We start from the raw sequence: 21,992 nt of genomic DNA, 5'->3' as shown, positions 1-21,992 counted from the left end.
GCCACCGTACGCAACCCTTTTACACCCGGTCGACCCCTCAACCGTGCTGAAAAGCGGCAGACAGTCTTCCCGTCCGCCATGGTCCCCCGCCATCATATTATGGCGGGGCAGAAAATGGGAGGCGGGCGGGGGATGATGTAGGGCGGATCGCCATCGCAATGCTGGCGGTGGCAATCCGCCCTACAACATAATAGACCCCTTAGTTTGTCTGTCCTTTGACCCCTAGGCACTGCCCAATACTATTTGGTGTGAGGCCTTGTCGCTCATAACCTCCCACCCCACGCCAGCATTCTATACCGTTCAGCCCTACATGCAACATGCAACATGCAGCCCTATATGCAACTTAAAGTTTTTGATGGCCCTGGTCCAAAAGTATTTTGGGGCCCCTGTTCAGTACAGCTTTGAATTCATGATCTAATTTCAGCTTTAATATGCCCTTTTTGGCAAAGTCACCGACAGTGCACAGGCACACTCATCCAAATTCTAAATGTGCTTACATCTGATATTCTTGGATCGTGATGTGTGTCTTCAATGTTGTAACACAGCAACAGCTCAGTAATATTACCACAAATAATCACATCGACAGACTCCCGTTTCCCATATGTGAGGAGATGTTTTGATCTAAAAGAAACTTTTTAATGATTGTTGCCTGAAACAAACACAACCTTTCTCTGTGAAATGTCTATAGTAGACTATCACACATCACCAACATTAGAAATGTATTAACGGAGAACCGTATTTAAAAAATCAGTTTCAGAATTATTCTAAGTCATCGGGGCAAGACTCTCTGCAGAACACAGCTGGCTCTATCAGGGGCCCCTGAAAAGCTGGGGCCCTGTGCCATCAAAGTGCCTCATGCCAGCTGTGGGGCAGAGTCTGCCTGTTCAATCTGTCCAATCCCTGACTTTCACTGTTTTTCAATTCATGTCTTAATGTAAATGAAGTTTGATTAGAAAGACATAAGTATGTACCACTGTTCTCTCTGTCTTGATTTCTTTCCTCAGCTGGTCTACTTCCATTTTCAGAATTTCCTTCTCGGTGAGATCCTGAGCCATGTCTTCCTGCAATAAAAGCGAAAATTGGATAATGAAAGGTGTGAAGATTTTGCATGCTAGCAAACCATGTACCCTTCAAGCAAAGGTTATCCTCATATTCAACATATTATTTCCGCATGCATAAGGTATTTTTTTGAGGTGTAACATTTTATTTTACATAGTGTAATTTCAGTGTTTGCAGCCTACAGCCAAAATATACATCTGTCAGAGGTCTCACTTCTACATTCAGGAACTATTTATAAAGTCATCATCTGCACGGTGTAATTTTAGGTCTGGCTAGAAGAAGCATGGCTTTTGTAGGCTAATGGTCAAGCCTGAAGGTATAAGAGTCTAACTCACCGGATGAGTGTCATGTCATATGGCAGTAAGCCATGAAAGGAAGCATTTACATCAGGAGGAAGAACTCTGATACAGAACTCTATTCTACCTGTATGTTAATTCCCAAAAAAGTAACTTTCCATCTTTGGAGGCACATATTTCAGTAAGAAAGCTTGTGACAATTGCACAAGAATATGATTCTCAAAAAGAATTATGCTCAGTGCCCGGTTTTCCAAATGTAACACCTTTACGTCAAAAAAAATCGTGCCCCTGACATCGTTGAACGGACAATTAAACGGGCGGAAGTAAAAAGCCCGGTTTTCACATGTGCTCTGGAAGAGCATGTCTCTGTGGTGCCTTAGACCCAGAGAGAGTTCAAGAGTGACCTTTAGAACTGTTAATACCTTCCAATCATGGTGTGAGAACAGAAAATGGCTCAGGTCAGATCCATATCATAGTAATCTGTTATTCAGGACTTTATGAGTGAGAAACAGCTCTTACAGGCTGTGGCAGGCTCTTGTTGGAAGCCAGTGGCGCTCTTCCCAGCTTGGTTGTTGTGGTGGCTTTGCACTGTGGTCGGGAGGCAGTACAATGCTGGCTTAGAGAGAGAATGTGAAGATGTTTGGGGCATTGGTGTGGTGAGCTGGGGGCATGAGGTAGCTATTTATAGTCGGTGGAGGGTGGAACCAGACCACAGGAGGGGACCCATAAGCCCAGTTAAGGCCTGGGTGATTAGTATGTATAGCAAACAACAATGCCTCGACAGGTAATATTTAAAGACAGTTCCGGAAGGCATGCACGTTAATAACAAAAGGATGAGACAAGGAGGCAATAATGCAGCATTATGAAGAACACCACCATACTCAGGCGGTTCAAGTGACCCATCAGGGTGGCGTTTGGGATTAGTCTGGCGGCAAAACTTTTCCAAACCTGGACTAGTTTTGCGTTTGCTACATCTCTCCCTACGAGTGGGCCTTGCAGGAGTTCTATTTAGGAGTGGCCTACTACTAAGTTATTGTCCTACTGCTGGGCAGGGAAAGGAATGGTCTGATGACCACATAGGTTTGAAAGGAATGTATGACGTTACAACGCACACATTTACAACGCATGAACTAGCAATGCAATTTTTACATTGCAACATCCAGTACAATGCATTCCATTACATCGCATGACACCACATTGCATATTTAAAATCTACCTTTACAACGCATTCCATTACATCGCATACTACCTTTACAATGCATACCATTACAACGCATACCACTACATTGCATTTAAGGTAAGTATTGGATAGTATAGGGGTAAACATTACTATTCTAACTCCAGGGGGTGCAACAGTAGGGTAAGTGTTGTATACGTTGTAATGGTATGCGTTGTAATGCCTGCGTTGTAGTGACATGCGATGTAGTGTCATGCGTTGTAATGGTATGCGTTGTAATGCCTGTGTTATAGTGGCATGCATTGTAAAAGGATGTTGCGATGTAATGACTGCGTTGTAAGTGTAGTGCGATGTAATGACTGCATTGTGAAGGTTGTTTCCCGTTTAAAAGTGAAGATTATCTTTCTGTGCATTGAATGACAGCGAAGGATCACCAGTGACTGCCACAAATTCCATTTTCTTTGGAGCTCACAATGTCATTGCCCTGGGTTCAGGGGTTGGGACTTTGGCATGGGAAGCAGGCTTGAACTCTGAGAAATACAGTTTGGGTCTGGCAAGGTGTGTGCAGTTCATGTCACAAACCACAGGCAGGGATTGGTTCATGATGCCATACAAGCCAGGAGGAGATTGACAATGAGTCCACAAGAGCGGGGATTAATGTCACAAGACAAAGACATTAATTGTACTAAGGGTGCCCGTGCCCCACCACTGTGTGTTAGTCTCCACCCTGTTTATACCCCATTACTGTCGCCATCTCCGAGCCCAGTCATACTCCCCTCCCGGCCTCTCTCTGCGACACACATATTTTAAAACTATAAGTCACTGGCGAAGAGAAAAGCAACATATGCGGGCAACACACACAGAAAACTCTCTCTCTCTCTCTCTCTCTCTCTCTCAATATATATATAAAAATGTATGGGTAAGTAAATATGAAATGATATGGGGTCCGATGAAGATATACAACAAATTTCTGCAGGAAGAAGTAGGCACACCGTGTGGAGAAGGTTTGTTACATTTCATATATATGAATAATAGCAATTTTCACATCGCATGTTTATGCTTTAATTTGATATTTTAGTCGGGACGTATTGTATTAAAAAACAGTTAATAAATAGGGAAATCTGGAAAAACCTAACTTTGGCTGTGTGTGCTATTTCAAGAATTCGTTCCCAGGTCATCCTTTCCCAAGGTTACTCAATTAACTGTGTAGATTTTACAAATCTTTTTCAGTGGTGTCAAATATTTTATTGATCAACCCATCCCGTGAACCATTAAGAACCACTTTATAGATCCAAACTCCTTCCTCTGTGCATTTAGTGTAAAAGCCAAAACACAACGTGCCTCATTTATGAGGCTGTGCGTCACTTTTATGTCGCCGGTGCGTCACTTTTTGTGACGCACCAGTGGCGTAAAAAATGCGCCTTGTTGTGCCATATTTACAAAGTGACGCATCTAGGTAGATGCGTCACTTTGTAAACCCCTGCACCACATTATACCTGCGTCAGTTATAATGTATGCAAGGGGGGCGTATTGACGCAAGCAAGGGTCGTAGAAGTGACGCAGTGAAATCTATGAGATTTCACCGCGTCACTTTTAGGACACCGTTGCGTCAAAATCTTGTGCCTGCCTCACAGCAGGCGTCAGACTGACGCAGGCCCTTTCACATGGGGCTTGCCCCATGTGAAAGGACGTATTGCTGGAGTTGCGTCACTTTTGTGACACACTCCAGCAATGCGTCACTTTTGCGCTTACAGATACGTCAGAAATACTGACGTATCTGTAACTCCTTGCGACATGATGCGTCATACATTAAATATGACACATCAGGAATGTCGCAAGGAGTGCGTACTGAGAAGTGACGCATCGCTGCTTTCACGCAGCGATGCATCATTTCTCGTAAATGAGGTCCAACTTGTTTATATATTTAAAACACTGAGGTTCGGAATATAGACTCAAATGGATACAATATTCGGATCAAAGCCTCCTAGTGGGTATCAGAGTCCAATTCATTATTGAGCAAATTGATGCCACTGTGACATTTTAATCCCTTATTTCACTCTAGCAAGGTTAGGGTTTTTACGTCAATATATTGATACAAGATTCACAAGGTTAATGGGGGCATCTGTTGATGCTATCCAGCATAATTGTAACGCCTGCCCTTTCCTTCCCAGGGGTCCCGTACACAATGATTCAAGCTCCTCCTCGTTGTAAAGGATATCATTGGTTGGAATACAATAATTAGATCACAGTGAGCCGTGATATATTATCCTTTCCTTATATGGAATATTGAAAGGAATGGATCCCAACCATCTGACACACTTCACGAGGCGATGCTCCAGACTTAGAGATTTGGAATTAGTCTTTTTCATGAATTGTACTAATCTCCCTGCTGTGAAACAAGTCTGCTGAGCACATTTGGATAGAGAGATCCTACCAGAGGTAGGAAAATGTATAGTCAGATTAGTGATATCAATAACAGTTCACTAATTCAAAATTTACACTAAGTATTATGCAGAATTTAGCTGAAATTCCAGTTGGTCCTAGTTGAGTTTTGGATCTGTCTTCTGGTGTTGTTGTTTTACTGGTGTCTCACGGTTTCCATTGCTTTTAATTGGTGTTGTTGTTAATTAACCGGTAAAAAAGGGGGTGGTGATGGACGGAGCATCTGAACCAATCAAACACTCACACCCAGTCAAAAAATCTGGGTATAATCCATCACCGTTTTTTAGCCCACTCTGCCACCCCAGTTCAGACATGGCTATATGCAAATCAGTCTGACCCTGTGCCTCATGAGAACAGTCCAGCCCGAACTGCCAAACCATGCCTTCCCTGGACCGGACTCAAGCTTCCTAGGACCGGTTTCTGTCATTACAGCCGTCTACAGCCAGGCTTGCTTGAATCCAGTGGCAAAGTGAGCAAGGGACTCACGTCTGAGCATACCCTGCCAACTTATGGCGGCCAAAGCGGTACAAAAAGGGGTGGCAGAGTGGGCTAAAGAACGGTGATGGATCAAACACAGATCTTTTGACTGGGTGTGAGTGTTTGATTGATTCAGATGCTCCGTCCATCACCACCCCCTTTTGTACTGTTCTTAATTAACCAGAAGACTTCACCTTGTTTGCTCAGGTGCTACTGGAAGTCCACAATATTATATAGCGCAAAGCGAGAAGATTGGAAAATCGTTTGAATAACTTTGGCTTCCATCAATGGATTCCGGTCTACAACTGTGTCCATGCCTCTGGCTCCAGTTGTTAGGAACTTGCCAAACCTACTCGATTCCGATGCGGGTGTAACTCACACCACAAGATTAGACTGTTTCCAGCAGATGATTTTTTCGACATTTTATGGCAGGTCTAAATTGTTACTTATGGCTGTTTTCCAGGTGCACCAATTTTTTACTCCAGGCACTCCTCTTTGGGCATTTCAGCAACACTTTCATAGCCAACCATTCATACAACTCAGCGGTCCAGCACAAAGATGAAAGAAGTGGCCTGTTTGTTGTCTCTCCATTTTGCTTGACAATAGGGTTTATTTGGAGAGACCATCAAGGTCATTTCCCTGCTTCAGATAAACCCAAAAAAGGTTGCTTTCTCCCTTTAGATCTTATTATCTGTACCCTGATCTCACCCCTCTGGTCACCAGTGTTTAGCATGGGTGAATCTCAAGTTCTATGCATTGTTTATTGGGTGCTGCTGTGTGTTACTGGTCCATGTTACTTACCAGGACTTTTCTGAATATAATCACGATTTATGGCATTCTCTGCCTCTTTCTCTACTTGAACTATTTTAGACTTTCCAAGGCATTGAAGCTTTAGTTATTAATTAGGGAAGTCTGTGCCGGCTCCGCTGTGCTACGACTTTTCACTCCATATCTTGTGAATATCAAGAAACTTTTGGACGAAATAAAAAGGTTAATATATATAGTTCAATGTCTAAAAAAATACAATTTTACGCAAAGTGGTTCTGGTAAAACAGTTGATCACTAGTCAGCTAGGATTTTAACCAGGGGAGCCTTGCATAAGTGCTTGGCTCTGCCTCAAACATACTGTCTGTGGGGAGACACCAGTTTATCAGAAAAGTCCACATATCCCCCTAGTTTTGGTTCCCCGAGTGCACCCTGTCCTCCCCCTGGCCCTAGACCCCCTCTGTACTTCTACGTAGGGAGGCAGACATTAGCACCAGCAGGGGCTCTGGATTTCAGACTCACGAAGGGGAGGAATTAAAATTAGTTTAATTAATGGAAGAGTGAGCGAGTCAATGGCCAAAAAACAGTCTAATCCCAGATATCAAGCACAAATTGCAAAAAAACTAGACGTTAGCACTATGACAAAAACTAGACTCACATCGAAAACTTTTTTTTGTTGAAATATGAAACCGTTTGACTATTATATTGAGTGTTGCATTACTGAATGCCCACTGTGTCTCTGGGCGCTCTTAAGGTCTCATGAAAGGAAATATTATTAGCAATAAAAAGACAAATGCATAAACGACGTAACAATGTGAACCAAACCAGCGTAAAACACCAGTCGCTACTTATTCAGTGGTTGATGACCTCTGTGCAACAAAGGGTAAGACTTGGTGTTGGCCCTGCAGCCGGCATCGCAAGAAACTGCAGGTTACTGCTAAGGATGCATTATGCATAAACATTGGCTTCCACACCAAGTGCTATACCATCTTTCCGACATATATCTCTTCCATTTCATGAAGTCATGTCAATGGGTTTTCGAAAAGCTCTTGCACTATATCACCGCAATAAATCTTTTTCAGTTTCTCAAGAAGACATCAAAATATATAGATTGTGCGTTGATGATCTATATAGTATACCTGATAAAGTACACCCTACCGTTCATAATAAAACTATACCGGTAACTAGCTTCGCTGTGGATAAGAACAAACCACTCAACATCATTTTAGCTTTCTGTCTATAGTATGATAGTGCATCACCATACACAACAGTCAATATTTAGGTAGAAGGAGACATAGTACTCCAGAAGGTTAAAACCACCCTCTTACCTCTTATGTATGTTACAGGTTGTACTAGAGACCCTCCAGGGCTGCTCTCCGATCTGCCTCTACCCCCTAGGTGCTTTGCCACCCACCTCAGCACTCTTCCCAGATGGATACCTCAGCAGATGCCATCCATCCTTAATCTCATAATAGACTTGCCGCTTTAAGATGGCTTAGTAGCCTGGAATTAACCTCAGAGTCCGAAGAAATCAGAAGGAGGGAGAGAGGAGAGACAAAGCCAAAGCTGATCAGAAAGAGAAGCGATTGATAAGTCGCAGAGCAAGTCATTTAGACATATTGTACACAGCTTTGTAATATGTATCTATCTATCTATCTATCTATCTATCTATCTATCTATCTATCTATCTATCTATCTATCTATCTATCTATCTATGTACACAGCTTTGTAATATGTATCTATTTATCTGTCTATCTATCTATCTATCTATCTATCTATCTATCTATCTATCTATCTATCTATCTATCTATCTATCTATCTATCTATCTATCTATCTATCTATCTATCTATCTATCTATCTATCTATCTATCTATCTATCTGTCCGTCCGTCCGTCCGTCCGTCCGCCAGTCTGTCTGTCTGTCTGTCTGTCTGTATATCTATCTATTCATGGTCCTACATCCAACCCATTAGCGCAGCCCCCATCCCATGCAACTTTGGGTCCCAGGGACACTTTCCCCAGAGTGTTTTATTTTTTAAGGGGATTGGTCATGTGGAATGGGTTATGTGGCCCTCCTCCCCGAGCCGCTTCAAGCCCGAGGTCCCCATACCCCGGGGCCAAAAGATATTTGTAAAGCAGAATGGGGCATGTGCCTCACCACCCCGAGTCACAAGGGACCCCAGGGACACCAACCCTCGAGGCCTTTAAGAAGAGGGGTCACATGACCCCCTCTCTGAGCCAATAGTGGTACTGGGGACCCTATCCCGGGACATTACTAAAATATAGGTGAGGGGGCACACAACATACCCTACTAGGGGGTGTTCCTCGGGCCGAATGCCTCCCTCTCTGATCCTATATGGGACCAAGGGACCCCTTCCCCCAGGGCTGAATACCAGTAAAATGGGGGGGGGGGGGCTTGCCCCCGCACCCTGTGCCCTACTAGGCCCCGCGGACCCCACACTGTGGCTTGTGACTATAAAAAGGATGGGGCACTGGCCTTCCCTCCCAGAGCCATATTAGGCTCCAGGGACCATATCCCCTGGAGCTGCATGTCATCAAAAAGGGGAGGGGTCTTTGCAGGCCACTCCCCAAGACTTATGAGGCCCAGGAGACCCCATCCTACAGGGCCACATAACATTAACAAGCATTTGCAATGCAATAGGTCTCACATTTGTGATAGTTTAAGCTATTGGCATTGTACATGACAATGCCTTTTATTTATCCGTTTTGATAATTAACACATAAATAAAAAGCATTGTCATTTACAATAGCTCAAACTCCGGAAAATGCCAGACCTATTTCATTTCAAGGAAGCCGCCCCCATTGAACCGGACTGCTTGGAAAGTGAAAGTGGGCATGGCACGCTGAATTTTGCAGGAAAGCATGTCTGCCTGAAGTAGGAGAAACCCATTAAAGAAAATAGTGCTTAAAGACTAAAAATGACATACTGTTTAACAACAGAAGTAAAAGTGCCAGTCCTTATGGGAGGCTACAAATGAAGACAAGGCGGTACTAAGGAGGGACTAACAAGCCTATTAACGAATCAGAAGCCAGCATTTACAAAGGACAGTGACACAAGTCAATGAAAAATATGGGCAGAGAGTGGGCGGAGCTTCAAGTCCATACTCAAATACAGCATGCCTCGCAGAGCAGCGCACGCGCTGCCCTTGCTCGACCTAAAAAGGGGAGAGGGCCACACAGCCCCCTCCCTGAGTCTTATTAGGCCCCCCGGGGCTTTGCATGACATTTAAAATGGGAGAGGGACACTCAGCCTGCTATCTCGAGCCTTAATAAGATCCGGGGATCCCATCCCGTGGAGTGGTGTGGCTCACTGGTTAGAGGCGGCAGACCCGGAAGCAGAGAACGGCCCAGGACCAGGGTTCAATTCCCGACACGGCAGGGTCGTGGACCAGGGTCAGTGGACTCGATAATTCTCGCCTTGGTGCCTACTCTAACCAAGGATCACACTCGGCAACTCTGGGCATTAGCTTGCCTCATCTCTACAACGGCCCCCCATATTCGCCGTGGATGCCTGGTTTCACCTTGGAGATACCCAGTAGGGACCATCTCACTGGGATAGCCAGGACGGGTTCCCCAGCGGTCTACAGCGCCACGACGCCTCAGGGCAGCAGTGCGCTTTACAAGAACACATACACATACATACATACATCCCCCAGGACCGATTAAGGGGATGAGGTCCGCTTGCTCCCCCTTCACCGAGCCTTTTGTGGTTCGGGGAACCCTATACCCTGGTCCTGTCTTAATTATCTGTGGGTGCCCCAGTGCCCACCTGGGACACCCACCAAGCAGCATGTTCGGGGATGTGGGGGGACCCATAGGCCCCCACGGCTCCAGCCCGCTCCCTGCAAACTGCAGAAGCCGGCATTGTTCCCATCCGGAGGGAGCAACTGTTTTTCTGGGCAGGAATAATATTTGTTTTCCTGCACACATGAGCAGGGGCTGAGAAACTGAAGTCTGCTCCCATTCAGCGGCAGCAGCATTTTTAAATAAATCTCCCACAGAGTGGGAACAGGGTTGCCTTCCCTGCCCATGCTCCAGCAGATAGGGAAGGCATGTTTGCCAGGCATGAGCAAATATATGTTTCGGAATCTACTAAGTACTAGGAGTGGCCTCCCTGGGAGGACACAGTCTGTGGGCCACTTGCCCCCATCCCCTCATTAACTCATCAGCCCCAGGCTATGACGCCCTGGTGAACACCAGAGGCACAGGAAGGGGAAGCCATGCACCCACCTCCCCATAGCAAATAATATTCACATTGTGCCACAGATTTGTGGATTCTCCATGAATTTGCAGCATATGTTTTTAATAAAATGCCTTTGGGCCTAGACAGAGTTTTTTGGGACCCCATCACCAGTACTAGGGTGTCACAGTATTTCAACTCTGCCCCATTATCTATTTTTCACGTTTTCTTTAGGACTCATGACTGGGCCCAGAGCCCTAAGATGGCTGCTGCCACATTGTTGTTAACTTGGTGGCAGCCAATCAGATCTCAGCATGACATCTGTCGGGTCCATGGAGCCTTCGCTCAGTGATATATACACATTTGTGGATCCTTAATTGCTCAAAACCTACAAAACAGATTTACACCTAATCACAAAAGCAAAGTCTTTGGACCTCGATCTTGCTTTCTTCCAAATTTGGTGTCAATCCGTTCAGTCATTTGGGATGCAGCTGTATCTAAAGGGCTTAAAGAAAAATGAATGACGAAATTGCTTTTGGAACCCCCCCTTTTTCTCGGCCTCCGCTTGACAGATCACCTCGAAACTTTCAATGTCCAAACTAGTTACAAAAGAAAACATTTTGGAAAGGTTTGTGGAGATTTGTTAAACGGTGCCAAAGTTATGAGCAACACAACAAAGCCATTTCCTTTATAATACTCAATTACAATAAGGTAAGTAGCATAAAATACAGCGGTCTCCAGGGTGAGACCAAATATATATTAAGAAAGTGGAATGTGTACTGCAGAAGAGGAGGGGACTTGGACTAGAAGACCCAGAGGAGCTTGGGACAGAAGAAACCCCCCAAGGTAAATGCCCAGGAACCCTGTAGAGGCTGTGTGCAGAGTGGGAACACAGTCGCATGCCCAATGGAAGTCAATGGAGAAGTCACGGTTACAGTTTTGCAGAAGAAGGACCTTACCCACAGACCCTGAAGAAGTTCCTTGGAGGATGGAAGGTTGGAGGGACACCCCACCCATGGATGCCCCGGAGACCAGGTTAACTACACTAGGGAAGCCAGGTGCATTGGGGTGAAGAGAAAGCAATGGAAGACTTGAAGAAAAGTGCCTCAGGAGAAGAAGGTGAAGAAGTCTGGTGAATTTTAAGGGTGGATTCTGGAAGTGAAGAACCTGCAAGGAGAGAGGACAGGGTCTATGCCACTCAGGAGTGACCAGGAGGCACAGAAGAACAGTGCCCACCGATTTTGGACGGTTCAAAGGAGTTGACGTGACCTTGTTGCTGCATCTGTGAGGACCAGGCAATGCTCAGGAAGTACAGGAATTGTGCTTGAACTGTTGCACATTGGATGTCAGTAACTAAGTAGGTCCAAGGTGATCACCAAGAGCAAAAGAGTCCGAGCAGGCCACGAGCAAGCAGGGGAGTCACCGAAGCAGGAGAAGACCCCCTGGAGGACCCAAAGGCCAAAGGCACAGGAGTCGCAAGAGGACCTCGAGCAGCTCACCAAGAAGGAAGGCCCAGGATGCAGAGGATGCAGTGAGGATGCTGTACTTGGCAGAAAGAGATGCTGGAGGGTGGAGCTTCTTGTATTCTGAAGTTCTCTGGAGTGCAGAACCAACAGCCTTTGTAATGGCAAGTTGTTGCGGTGCACAGAGGTGCGGTCCCTGTGGTTCTGACGAGGGATACTTGCCTCAAAATTGCAGGGAGGCGAGGTCAGGCCTCAAGGGAGTTGCAGAATACCACCTGTGTTGCTGAGCCTTGGGAAGTCTGTGAAACATCAGGAACAGCAAACCGGTCAGTTTTGTTGTGGTGCTTGCAGATGCAGGGGAGTGACTCCTTCACTCCAAGGGAGATTACTTCAAGTATCCTTTTATTTTTTTTAACTCTTTCTTATTAAAATTGCTCAATAGACCATACTTTACATGAATTGCTTGCATTAGCATACAGTGAGATTGCTACATTACATTAATAATAATAACAGCCCAGAGGGAACATGAGACAAGAGAAAATAAGAAACATTTTCCCTGGTAAGCCTGCACCCCATGATAAGTACGCGTAGCTAGTAACACTGCTCGGGTCTCACACTTTAGGTATCCGTGATGCCCACAGGTCTTTTGAAGATCCTGTAAGAAGAACAGACACAGACGATGAAGAAGACTTACAGAACAGCAAGACCAGGTGGAGCAGGAGTCTTCATTGGTGCAGTCTTGATTCCAGGCGAAGTCCAAGTGTGCAGACAACTGAAGAGTGACATGGTTTCAGTCTTGAGTCTTTTCCCAAAATGAATGAGGACCCACCCACAGGTCAATCCTTAACACCTTGGCTGCTGTGACTTTTCCCCTCCTGTGCTGAAATTCCTTGAATACTATAGTTTCATGACGAGCTCAGCTCGTCATAAGCACAGCTCAACTGTGCCTCATGACGAGCTGAGCTCGTCATGAGCATCAAAAGGGTTAAGCATCCAAAGGGAAGGGTTGGAACAACTCAAGGGTCCCTCCCACAGGAGGGATTAGACAGAGGGGAGGATACTCCCCGGTCCTTTGTCCAGTTACACACCAGAGCTGGAGCTAAGGGCTCCCTGAACTGGCTCCAACTAGAGAATGCAAGGAGGGAACCAAATGTGCCTTTCAAAGCAGTCTGGTGGCGCTGGCAAGCACCCCCAACCCAGCCAACTACACTAAGTCCTGTCTGGGAGGTTGTCACACATCCCTGTGACAGGAAACCTTTTGTTCTGCCTTCCCCTTCTCTAGCTCAGCTCAGCAGTAGGAGGGCAGAATCGTGTCTGTGGTCGTTAGCAGTACTCGCTTTTTGTCAGACCCTGAAAAGCTGTAACTTGGAGTACAGTGGGTACCCCAAGGAAGCCCCCCCCCAGTACATGGGATCATACTTCCAACACTGGAATCAGTGATTGATACCAAACATGACCGGGTTCGGTGCAGCCAGACTCCAGGGTTAGTAGGGGTGCCCTGCTCATGCAGGGGCCACTTAAACACATATGATCAAGCACCCTGTACTCAGGACTGAAGAACCTGCCGTAGGGGTGACTTATAGGTTTTAAGTGTGGAGGCCTCAGATGTAAGGAAACTCATATCTGTTGTGAGAGATGCAAGCACCAACCCACACAGGTGGCAATGGCAGGCCTGTAGTTACAGTTTTGGCTGGACACCCATGGGTGGCACAATACATGCTGCAGCCCATGGGTAACCCCTGGTGTACCTATGCCCTGTGTACCTTGGTAACATATACCAGGGACTTACAAGGGTACACCAGTAGCCAATTGTGGATGTACAGAAATACTTACCATGGTCAATCTAGGGAGCAAGCACAGTGACTAGGGTCCTGATTAGCAGGATCCCAGTCAGGCTAGGTCAAAAACATACTGGCATCAAGCAAAAAGTGGGGGTAACCATGAAAGTAGATCCTACTTTCCTACATAGTCATGAAAAGAAAGACAATAATAATATAGTAAATGAATTCACAGAATATAAACAACATTGTAGTAAAAATTCATCTTGAATCAGTGCTAATAGAGACGGGAGCATTTGTTGAAAAAAGTTAAGAACACCAATAATAAAACCACTGCTGAACCTACAAAGGTATGCCAGTTTTCAGTTTTGCTTCTCTAGAAGGCTAAGCATGTACAAAAATATGGACATAAATTTAACCAGTCAGACAATCAGTACTATATTGATTAGGTTTAAGGCCGCTATGATGACCTGCCAGTATGACCAAAATTTCAGAGCATTGAACGGCACCCAGAGCAGGTATCTGCTAGCTTCTATTAACACTGGGAACAGGCACCCAACACACAGGATTGCTTTATCTCCCTTTTTACACAGTCTACATGTTACCTCATTTTGTGCCACTTCGGTATGATATCCAGCAAAACCCTGCTTTTTACTTTTATCAAAAGTCTACGCATGGACTGAGCATTGATGTTCCCCACTTTTTAAACTCTTTCTGGCTGAAGCTCAAACTCCATGCTTCCCGGACGTGCATATTCTCCAGACATGCTTCTAAGTATTGGGTATGAGTACACATTCCTCATGTACGCTTAACTCATTCCATATAATGCTGTTGAGTATATTACAGTTTGCTCCTCTGAGCTTGTGGTACAGCTTAAGGAATGCACTTTTCCTGGCCACAGATTACTTGAGAAGGCCATATTCCATGCGGACCTGGGCTGGCGATGCTGATTTTGGTAGTCGAAAGACACATTAGTAAATTAATTTCACCAGTACGTCCTGGAGCTTAGCATCAGCACCCAGCATGATTTAACTGTGATATGATAGTACCAGGACTAGCTTAGCCTGTATGACCTGATGGATTGGTTGGAGCCCCTCAAATCTTCCATCAATCAATCAAGGATTTTTAAAGTATGGCCAATCATCAGTGATGGCCTCAAGGTACTGGAGTTGCTAACTGCTTTATTGTGATCCGTTCATACGAACAGCCAGGTCTTGAGTCCTTTCCTAGCAAGGGGAAGGCACTAAAAAATCGGGGGAAAAGGCTCGGAGGAATCAGTGAAAATGAGGGAAAAGCAAGGGGAACACACTCAAACGGGAAAAAGCAAGGAGAAGGCAGCGAGAACATGAAAAAAGCAAGAAGAAAGCACTCACGTTTGCTGATGTTAAATAGGTAGCTTAAAGGGCATGGGCTTTATTCTTAAAATATTTGTTTTTTCTCTGGAATGACCCTCTTGAGTCTAGCCAGATGCCTAGATATTTATGTTCCGGCACTTTGTTGATGTTGGAGCGTCCTGGATTCCAGTTTATTGAGTCAAAGATAATGATTTCGTTCTTTTTTCTAGGTTTACCTGGAGCTTATTCAGCTACGCTTATATGTGAAGTGCATTCATCAACCTCTCCAGGCTCACTCTTGTTCAGCTCAGCAGCGCTAGGTCATCTGAGTATGGCCGGCTAGAAAGAGGGTTCTATCCGAGCCTCAGGGGATGGGAACTGACCTTATGCAGTGCCTCAGTGAGATCAGAAATGAACAGGTTAAAAAGCACGTGTGCCCCCTTGCTTTAGGCCATCCATGGTTACACCTTTTTGACTTCTTGAAAGAGACCTTCCGGCACTCACTTTTATCCTTGTCCAAATGCCTGTGTGTAGGAGTTCTTTGGGTCTCGGAAGCTTAGAGGGAGACTTCAAAAACACATTTTTCTCCAGATTTACTTCTATGGGACCCGATCAAATGTTACCTTAAAGTCCATAAAACATGTATTAAAAATGAATATATTTGTGTGGTGGGATCCATGACCATGGAGATTGCTATCAGGTTCGATAGGCAGCCTTGCTTTTCAACAATCCTGTTGGATTCAGGGGAATAATCCCTTGTTTATTGTCCCACGTCTTTTACCAGGCAAGCCTGCAACGTATCTAGCCTCGATACTAATGCAATCAGACGATATTTATTGGGTTGTGCTGGCTCCCCACCTTTAGAAACTGGGGGCCTCATTTATGAAAAATGACGCATCGCTGCGTGATGGCACCGATGTGTCACTTCTCAGTGCGCACTCCTTGCGACATTCCTGATGCGTCATATTTAATGTATGACGCATCATGTCGCAAGGAGTTACAGATACGTCAGTATTTCTGACGTATCTGTAAGCGCAAAAGTGACGCATTGCTGGAGTGTGTCACAAAAGTGACGCAACTCCAGCAATGCGTACTTTCACATGGGGCAAGCCCCATGTGAAAGGGGCTGCGTCAGTCTTACGCCTGCTGTGAGGCAGGCGCAAGATTTTGATGCAACGGCATCCTAAAAGTGACGCAGTGAAATCTCATAGATTTCACTGTGTCACTTCTACGAGGCTTTTTGCGGGGGAACGCCCCCCTGCATACATTATACCTGACGCAGGTATAATGTAGAGCAGGGGTTTGCAAAGTGACGCATCTGCTTAGATGTGTCACTTTGTAAATAGTGCGCAACAGAAGGCATGTTTTACGCCGCCGATACGTCACAAAAAGTGACGCATCGGAAGCGCAAAACTGACGCAAGGCCTCATAAATAAGGCCCCCGGTGAATTATAGAGCCCCTCCCGGACTCAGGGAGATCTTAATCTGCAAGATGTGCCTGTGCAGTCTTGTAAGCCTGTCAGCCTACAGCATGGGATTCTTATTGAACAGAGTCTGGGGCAACCCATTTGGACCTGGCACACAATCGGCCCGTCATCTGATGCTTATTTTCTGGATATCGGCACCAGTGTAGTCAACCGTTTCGATGGCACTGTTCTCGTGCGCGACCGATAGCTGATCAATGTGGCCCTTTTTTCATTGATTGCTGCTTCACTTTGCGAGTCTGTGCATGGGGTTTAAATGTTTCACTCGGGGCACCCATGATTACCAATGTGTTATTTATATTACATTTTATTGTACATGACGGAGTCCCAGATGTTGAGAAGTAGATTGTTAGGTTGCTCACCCAAACCTGCTTGCTAATGTTTGCATTATTGGCTTACATGACCCATGCTCTGTTTTTATTAACCATCCACCAGAATTTTTGTAGCAACTTTATGTTTGCTGGCACAGGTGAGGTTTGCCCAATGCCTCTCATAATTTGCTGTCTTAAGAGCCCAGAGTTGTTTTTCTAGTTTGTTCCTTTTTGTTCACTACCGCTTTTAAATCTGGGCACAGCTGATTGGGACATAACTACTGCAAAGATTTATTCAAGGGTTTCCCAGTGCATCTCGCGTCACGTGGCATTAATTTTTTCAAACCGGCCATCAGAGGGTAGCCATTCTTGGGGGCTTTCCTGGAGTATTTTGATACAATATATACTCTGTGAAATCCACCCAGCCACGTATGGGGTCCTCGACACCTGAGCTACCCCGTGAATTGGCTTTACAACTGTTCAGGATATCTGGTGCTATTTCCTCATCTCATCTTATCCTCTTTAAATTAATGGTGTGACCATCAACCAGGATAACCCTTGAGTCATGATGGGTTGGAGTTCTTAATGAGGGCGTGATGACCTAGGAGATGTAGTCAGTGTCTAGGTGTTGGTCAATGCCAAATTGCTGGAGATGGCGAAAAAAGTGATGTTCGCCACTGTGTAATCCAGGTACGAGAGGCACTCCTCAGTTATCCTAGTCCACGCTAGAAGGGTATCACTGTGGAACCTGCCATTTGGTACCCTGAACCTGCTGCAGTGCAGAAGTCAATGAACATTTTCACTAAATTATCAGTATGTTTTTGAGTGGAAAACTTGTTTGGGGAATTACCCCATGGATGCCCATCTCACATTGGTCTGCTTCTTCTTCTTAAGTATGAAACAGGTTGAGACTTTGAGTGACCTGTGAAGATCATAACCACATCATAATGGACTAATATCACATCTATTATGACTTTGGATAGTTTTTCAGTTGTTATCCTTTTTTCTTTTGGTCAGGAGTCTCAATAGGTGTTTATGATGATTAGAAGAGTATTCCCTTCCATCAACCAGCCTTCAATGAGTATTGCAAGGAAACCCTTAACCTGGAGCCAGGTAAGACATGGCAACAACTGAAACACACCAACTGTAACTCTACCAATCTGATATACCCAATAAATGCCCCTATAAGCTCAGATACGTTGATATGACCACTAGAAAAGTGCGGACTAGAATTGTAGAACATAGGAGCACGATTCGCTGAAAAAAGTCAAACAGCAGACTCATGGACCACTACTTACAAGAAGGAAACACGCCAATGACATGCTGTGGACGGTCATCGAACAAATACCACTCCATCCGGGTGACAACGAAAAAATACTCCTCAGAAAAGAGCAACGCTAGATTTACTGGTTTTCAACCCACATTCATGGGTTAAACGATAACATACCGTGGAACAGTCTCAACCGCTAACCCACTTCAAAACGAACTACCTCTGCACGGCCCAGAACAACTGACCATGCTCTGCAGAAATAACGCACCTTTTGACCATGTCCCCCTAGCCTGTCTCCACTGCCTACTGGGCCCCCTGTCTTCGTGCCAACATGCAACCACGACCGCGGACATTAGGTCCTGCTTGCTGGCCAGCCCTAACTAACTCCCACACACTCTAGATACCCCCAGAAGCGATGTACCCGTCATGTGCTGCAAAGAGGAAAAGCACTTAGTCACCCCGAATGATGGCCTGCCCTGTAGCCACTCGCCAGTTTATATGTACAGTAAACGATAACAACACCACGTCCTAGATGACAGGGGCGCTACTCACCAAGGACAAATCTGTCAAAACCCCGCTGCTGAGGTCACTAACATCGCATCCCTCCTCCAACCGCTGGCCCTACAGGCACCACACCGGGCGCCAAGTCGAAGGTCCCTACTAGCCACTTAGTAGCAGCCACATGGTGCACATAACATTCATGTGAAATACCCCACTGCCCTATGCATTACTAGCCGCTAGGATAGTACCCACTGACAACTCCATCTCATCACTCCCGCATGTGGCTAGTGCACGTAACCTTTCTTTTCTTTTCTTTCTAGCGGGCTAATGGTGCACATAGCATTCCTGTGAAACATCCTACACCCACATTTATTACCAGCTATTGGGCAGTGATTATCCGTCGAGTGCACCATTTTCACTAAACTCATGGGTGGCAAGGGCACATAACTCCTCTGTGAAATAGCCTACTGTAACATAGATTACCATTGGGCAGCGGGTATCCATTGACACTACTACTTTATTAAACCTTCTAGACCACAAGCTCATATCTATTTGGCTTGCCGTTTTCCAACCGACCGCAGGCACACCACTCAGGCAGTACGAGTATGTCTTCTGTGTTTCTTCCTCTTCATTTTTGACAGACACTACTCTCACAGGACCCACGCCCCGCCAGAAAGAGCACCAGCTGCGGTGTAAATTCACTATTTAAACAGCACCAGCATCCGGATCCCGCACCATCAGAGTCCCTTGCCGGATGCATCAGGTGAACCAGAGAATCCGGAGACAATGCCACGTAAGTGGGGGAGTTAGAGTTCACTCGTGGTACTGCCACCAGGATGCAGGCACCAGCTACTCCTGAGTGTGCATACCTTACCACTGGCAGTGAGCATTTTCTCTCCACACCAGCCCATTCAAACCTTTCTTCCTCTGTACCCCCTAAGAGTGCACAAGAGTCTCGAATCCCCGCCAGAGACTTATTAAGTTTGACCCCTGAATTTAGGAAGAAAGCTCTCACTTTATAATCCTGAACTCATGTTTGCCTCAGGAGGATCTAGGTTCTCCTGAGATGTTCTGGGAAGATGTCTTGAGTGAGGAAGTCATTGACAATTGTTAGTCGGCATAATAGAGCATCCCCAGAGAGGACTTTGATGAAGGACAATGGTAAGACATCATCTTCATAAGGAATGGCTTTGAGGGAGTTGAGGATGTGAATGAGATCTGGTAGAGATAGGACTACAAATTACTTACAGGAAAGAATTGATATAAGAGATGAAGCAGGCTTGGTGTCGTCAATGTGCTGTAAATAATGTTTTCACTGAGGAAGAGGTTGATGGCATTTACTTTTTTCTTGCTGATGTGAATAACTGTCTTTGTATTGCACAGAGGGACTTGAGTATCCTGAAGCCCTCTGGAGGTCTGGTTTTCTCCCATTTTTTCCTGTCTGTGGATGGACCATTTATTGCCAGCAAAGTGTTTAGAGTACCAGGGTGCAGAAGGAATTTGCTTACACGTGCATGTTGAATTGGGGCATGGATGTTCACATAGATTTCTAAAAAATTGTTTAAGTTGTTTAGAAGCTTTGGCTTCAGACATGGAGTTGGTAGAGTGACAGGTAAGTTCAAGCAGGAGGTTGTCTGTGAATACGTCTTTGAAGGATCTGAAGATGTGGTCTTCTATCTTGTGTTGAACTTGGTTTGTTGGTTGGCTACTGAGCTGGGAGATAGGGATGGCCAAGTGGTCAGTCCAGTTCAAGGGTATGGGTGGTATGCACTGGATTGTTGGTGATGTTGAGAAGAAAAGGTCAAATATGTGACCTTTGGATATGTTGTACCACATTGAATGTATCAATGAGGTTGAAGAGGGTGCCTCATGTGTTTTTGAACTTGTGTTGTCTGGGAGGTTGGATTCAGCCAAGACTGTGGTGTGGGCCTGACAGATCGACAAAGTGGTGAGGAGATTTGAGAATTCATCAATGAAGTCCCTGTTCTGCCCGAGTTTCCTATAGATGAGATGGAAGGCTCCAGTCCGAGTTGAAGACAGTTAGACAGTTATAAATGGCATGTCAGCAGCTCCACGGAGTTGAGTGCTACTTGCCTGCCTAGGTTGCAGGACCAGTAGGATTTATGGATGACAGCAAGGCCTCCTCCCTTCATATGTGCACAGTTCACACAATGGATGTTGAAGTCTGTGGAATGTCTAGGACAGGGGTCTCCAAACCAGTCCAGGAGGGCCGGATCCATGCCAGTTTTTTGGGATATCCCCATTGAGATACATGTAGTTATTTTAAAATTCTGGCACGGATCCGGCCCTCCAGGACTGGTTTGGAGACCCCTGGTCTATGATATGGAAAGATGTAGTTGTGAGCCATGTTTCTGTAATGAAGAGGTCATCAAGCTTGTGATAGGTGATGATGTTAGTGAAGGCTGGTCTATAGAATACTGCAGAATAAACGTTAATGAACATCAGTTGGAATGAGTGTTCTGTAGTTTGATGGTGTGTGGTAGCTAGTAGGATGTGTAGGAGGTTGGGTCTATGTGCTGTGGGAATGCTATCTGTGTGCCTGGGCTGTCTACATCTGGGTGGGATTATGGGGATTATCAATATGGGATACTAGGGGGTGCACATGATTTTATCTTACTGAAATTTTCAATGGGACAGGGATTTTGGTCCAAGGGCCTTCCTTGCTCTAAGGTGCCTAAACTGGCGATGCCCTTGTCTGTGTCTGACATTCAATGGGGACACCAGGGTGATGGTATGCCCTGAACAGTTGATTGAAGTAGGGAGAAGGCAGGAAGTGATGTCACTTCCTGTGCAGATGGATAATCAGAAATTAAGTGGGGTTCCTGTGCAGATGGCTGATGGGAAATATTTGAGTACATTTTTTATCAGGTACGTAATGCTAGCAAGAGGAGCTTTCCTGCATTAGCACAGGGGCAAGTTCTGATCCACGGTTACCCCTTTAGTGATAACCTTGTGTAAAAGTTAAGGTGTCCAACTGTTTTAAGATACCCCTTGTTGTGCTTTGAAGCTAATTAACACAGATGTAAATTCTAAAAACAGTCTTTACATTTGTCCTTTGACACCTCTGTTTTTCTGCTAGGATATTCAGATTTTAAGATGACTTTGAAAATCAGAAAATATATATATAACATATTTTCATTTTGAAAGTGTGTACTATTCCTTTGTAAATCTTTATTCGGCATAAAGCATATACAATAAAAAAATAAAATAAAAATGCTAAAAAGCAAGAACAATAAAATGAATAACATTTCCTAAAATGTATTCAATAACAATGCAATGAACAAGCTATATTCCTTAATGGTGAGTAGGGACTCCTCTACAAAAATTGCTAACTCCATCACATCTATTTATTCATTTATTCAAAGTTTTATGTAGCGCAGACATGACCCAAGCGGGTATCAGAGCGCCTTACG

General features: G+C 45.1%; 1 protein-coding gene across 2 annotated transcripts in view; it reads right to left on the bottom strand.

Annotated features, from left to right (window-relative positions):
- Positions 1-21,992, bottom strand: part of GNGT2 (G protein subunit gamma transducin 2) — a 71,413-nt gene that overhangs the window by 13,502 nt on the left and 35,919 nt on the right. Inside the window, exons 1-2 of one of the 2 annotated variants that reach the window (XM_086924000.1) lie at positions 7,545-7,639; positions 972-1,061 (exon numbers count right to left, since the gene is read on the bottom strand). In XM_086924000.1, coding sequence (XP_086780126.1) covers positions 972-1,055 — 84 coding nt within the window. In that variant the 5' untranslated portion in view covers positions 1,056-1,061; positions 7,545-7,639. Of the gene's footprint in view, positions 1-971; positions 1,062-7,544; positions 7,640-21,992 lie in introns of those variants that run through there. The other variant, XM_086924001.1, reaches the window with a different exon arrangement.

Source organism: Lissotriton vulgaris, chromosome 5 (genome assembly GCF_964263255.1).
Source record: "Lissotriton vulgaris chromosome 5, aLisVul1.2, whole genome shotgun sequence".
In the NCBI taxonomy this organism is placed as follows: Eukaryota; Metazoa; Chordata; class Amphibia; order Caudata; family Salamandridae; genus Lissotriton; species Lissotriton vulgaris.
This window is presented reverse-complemented; position numbering and strand designations above follow the sequence as displayed.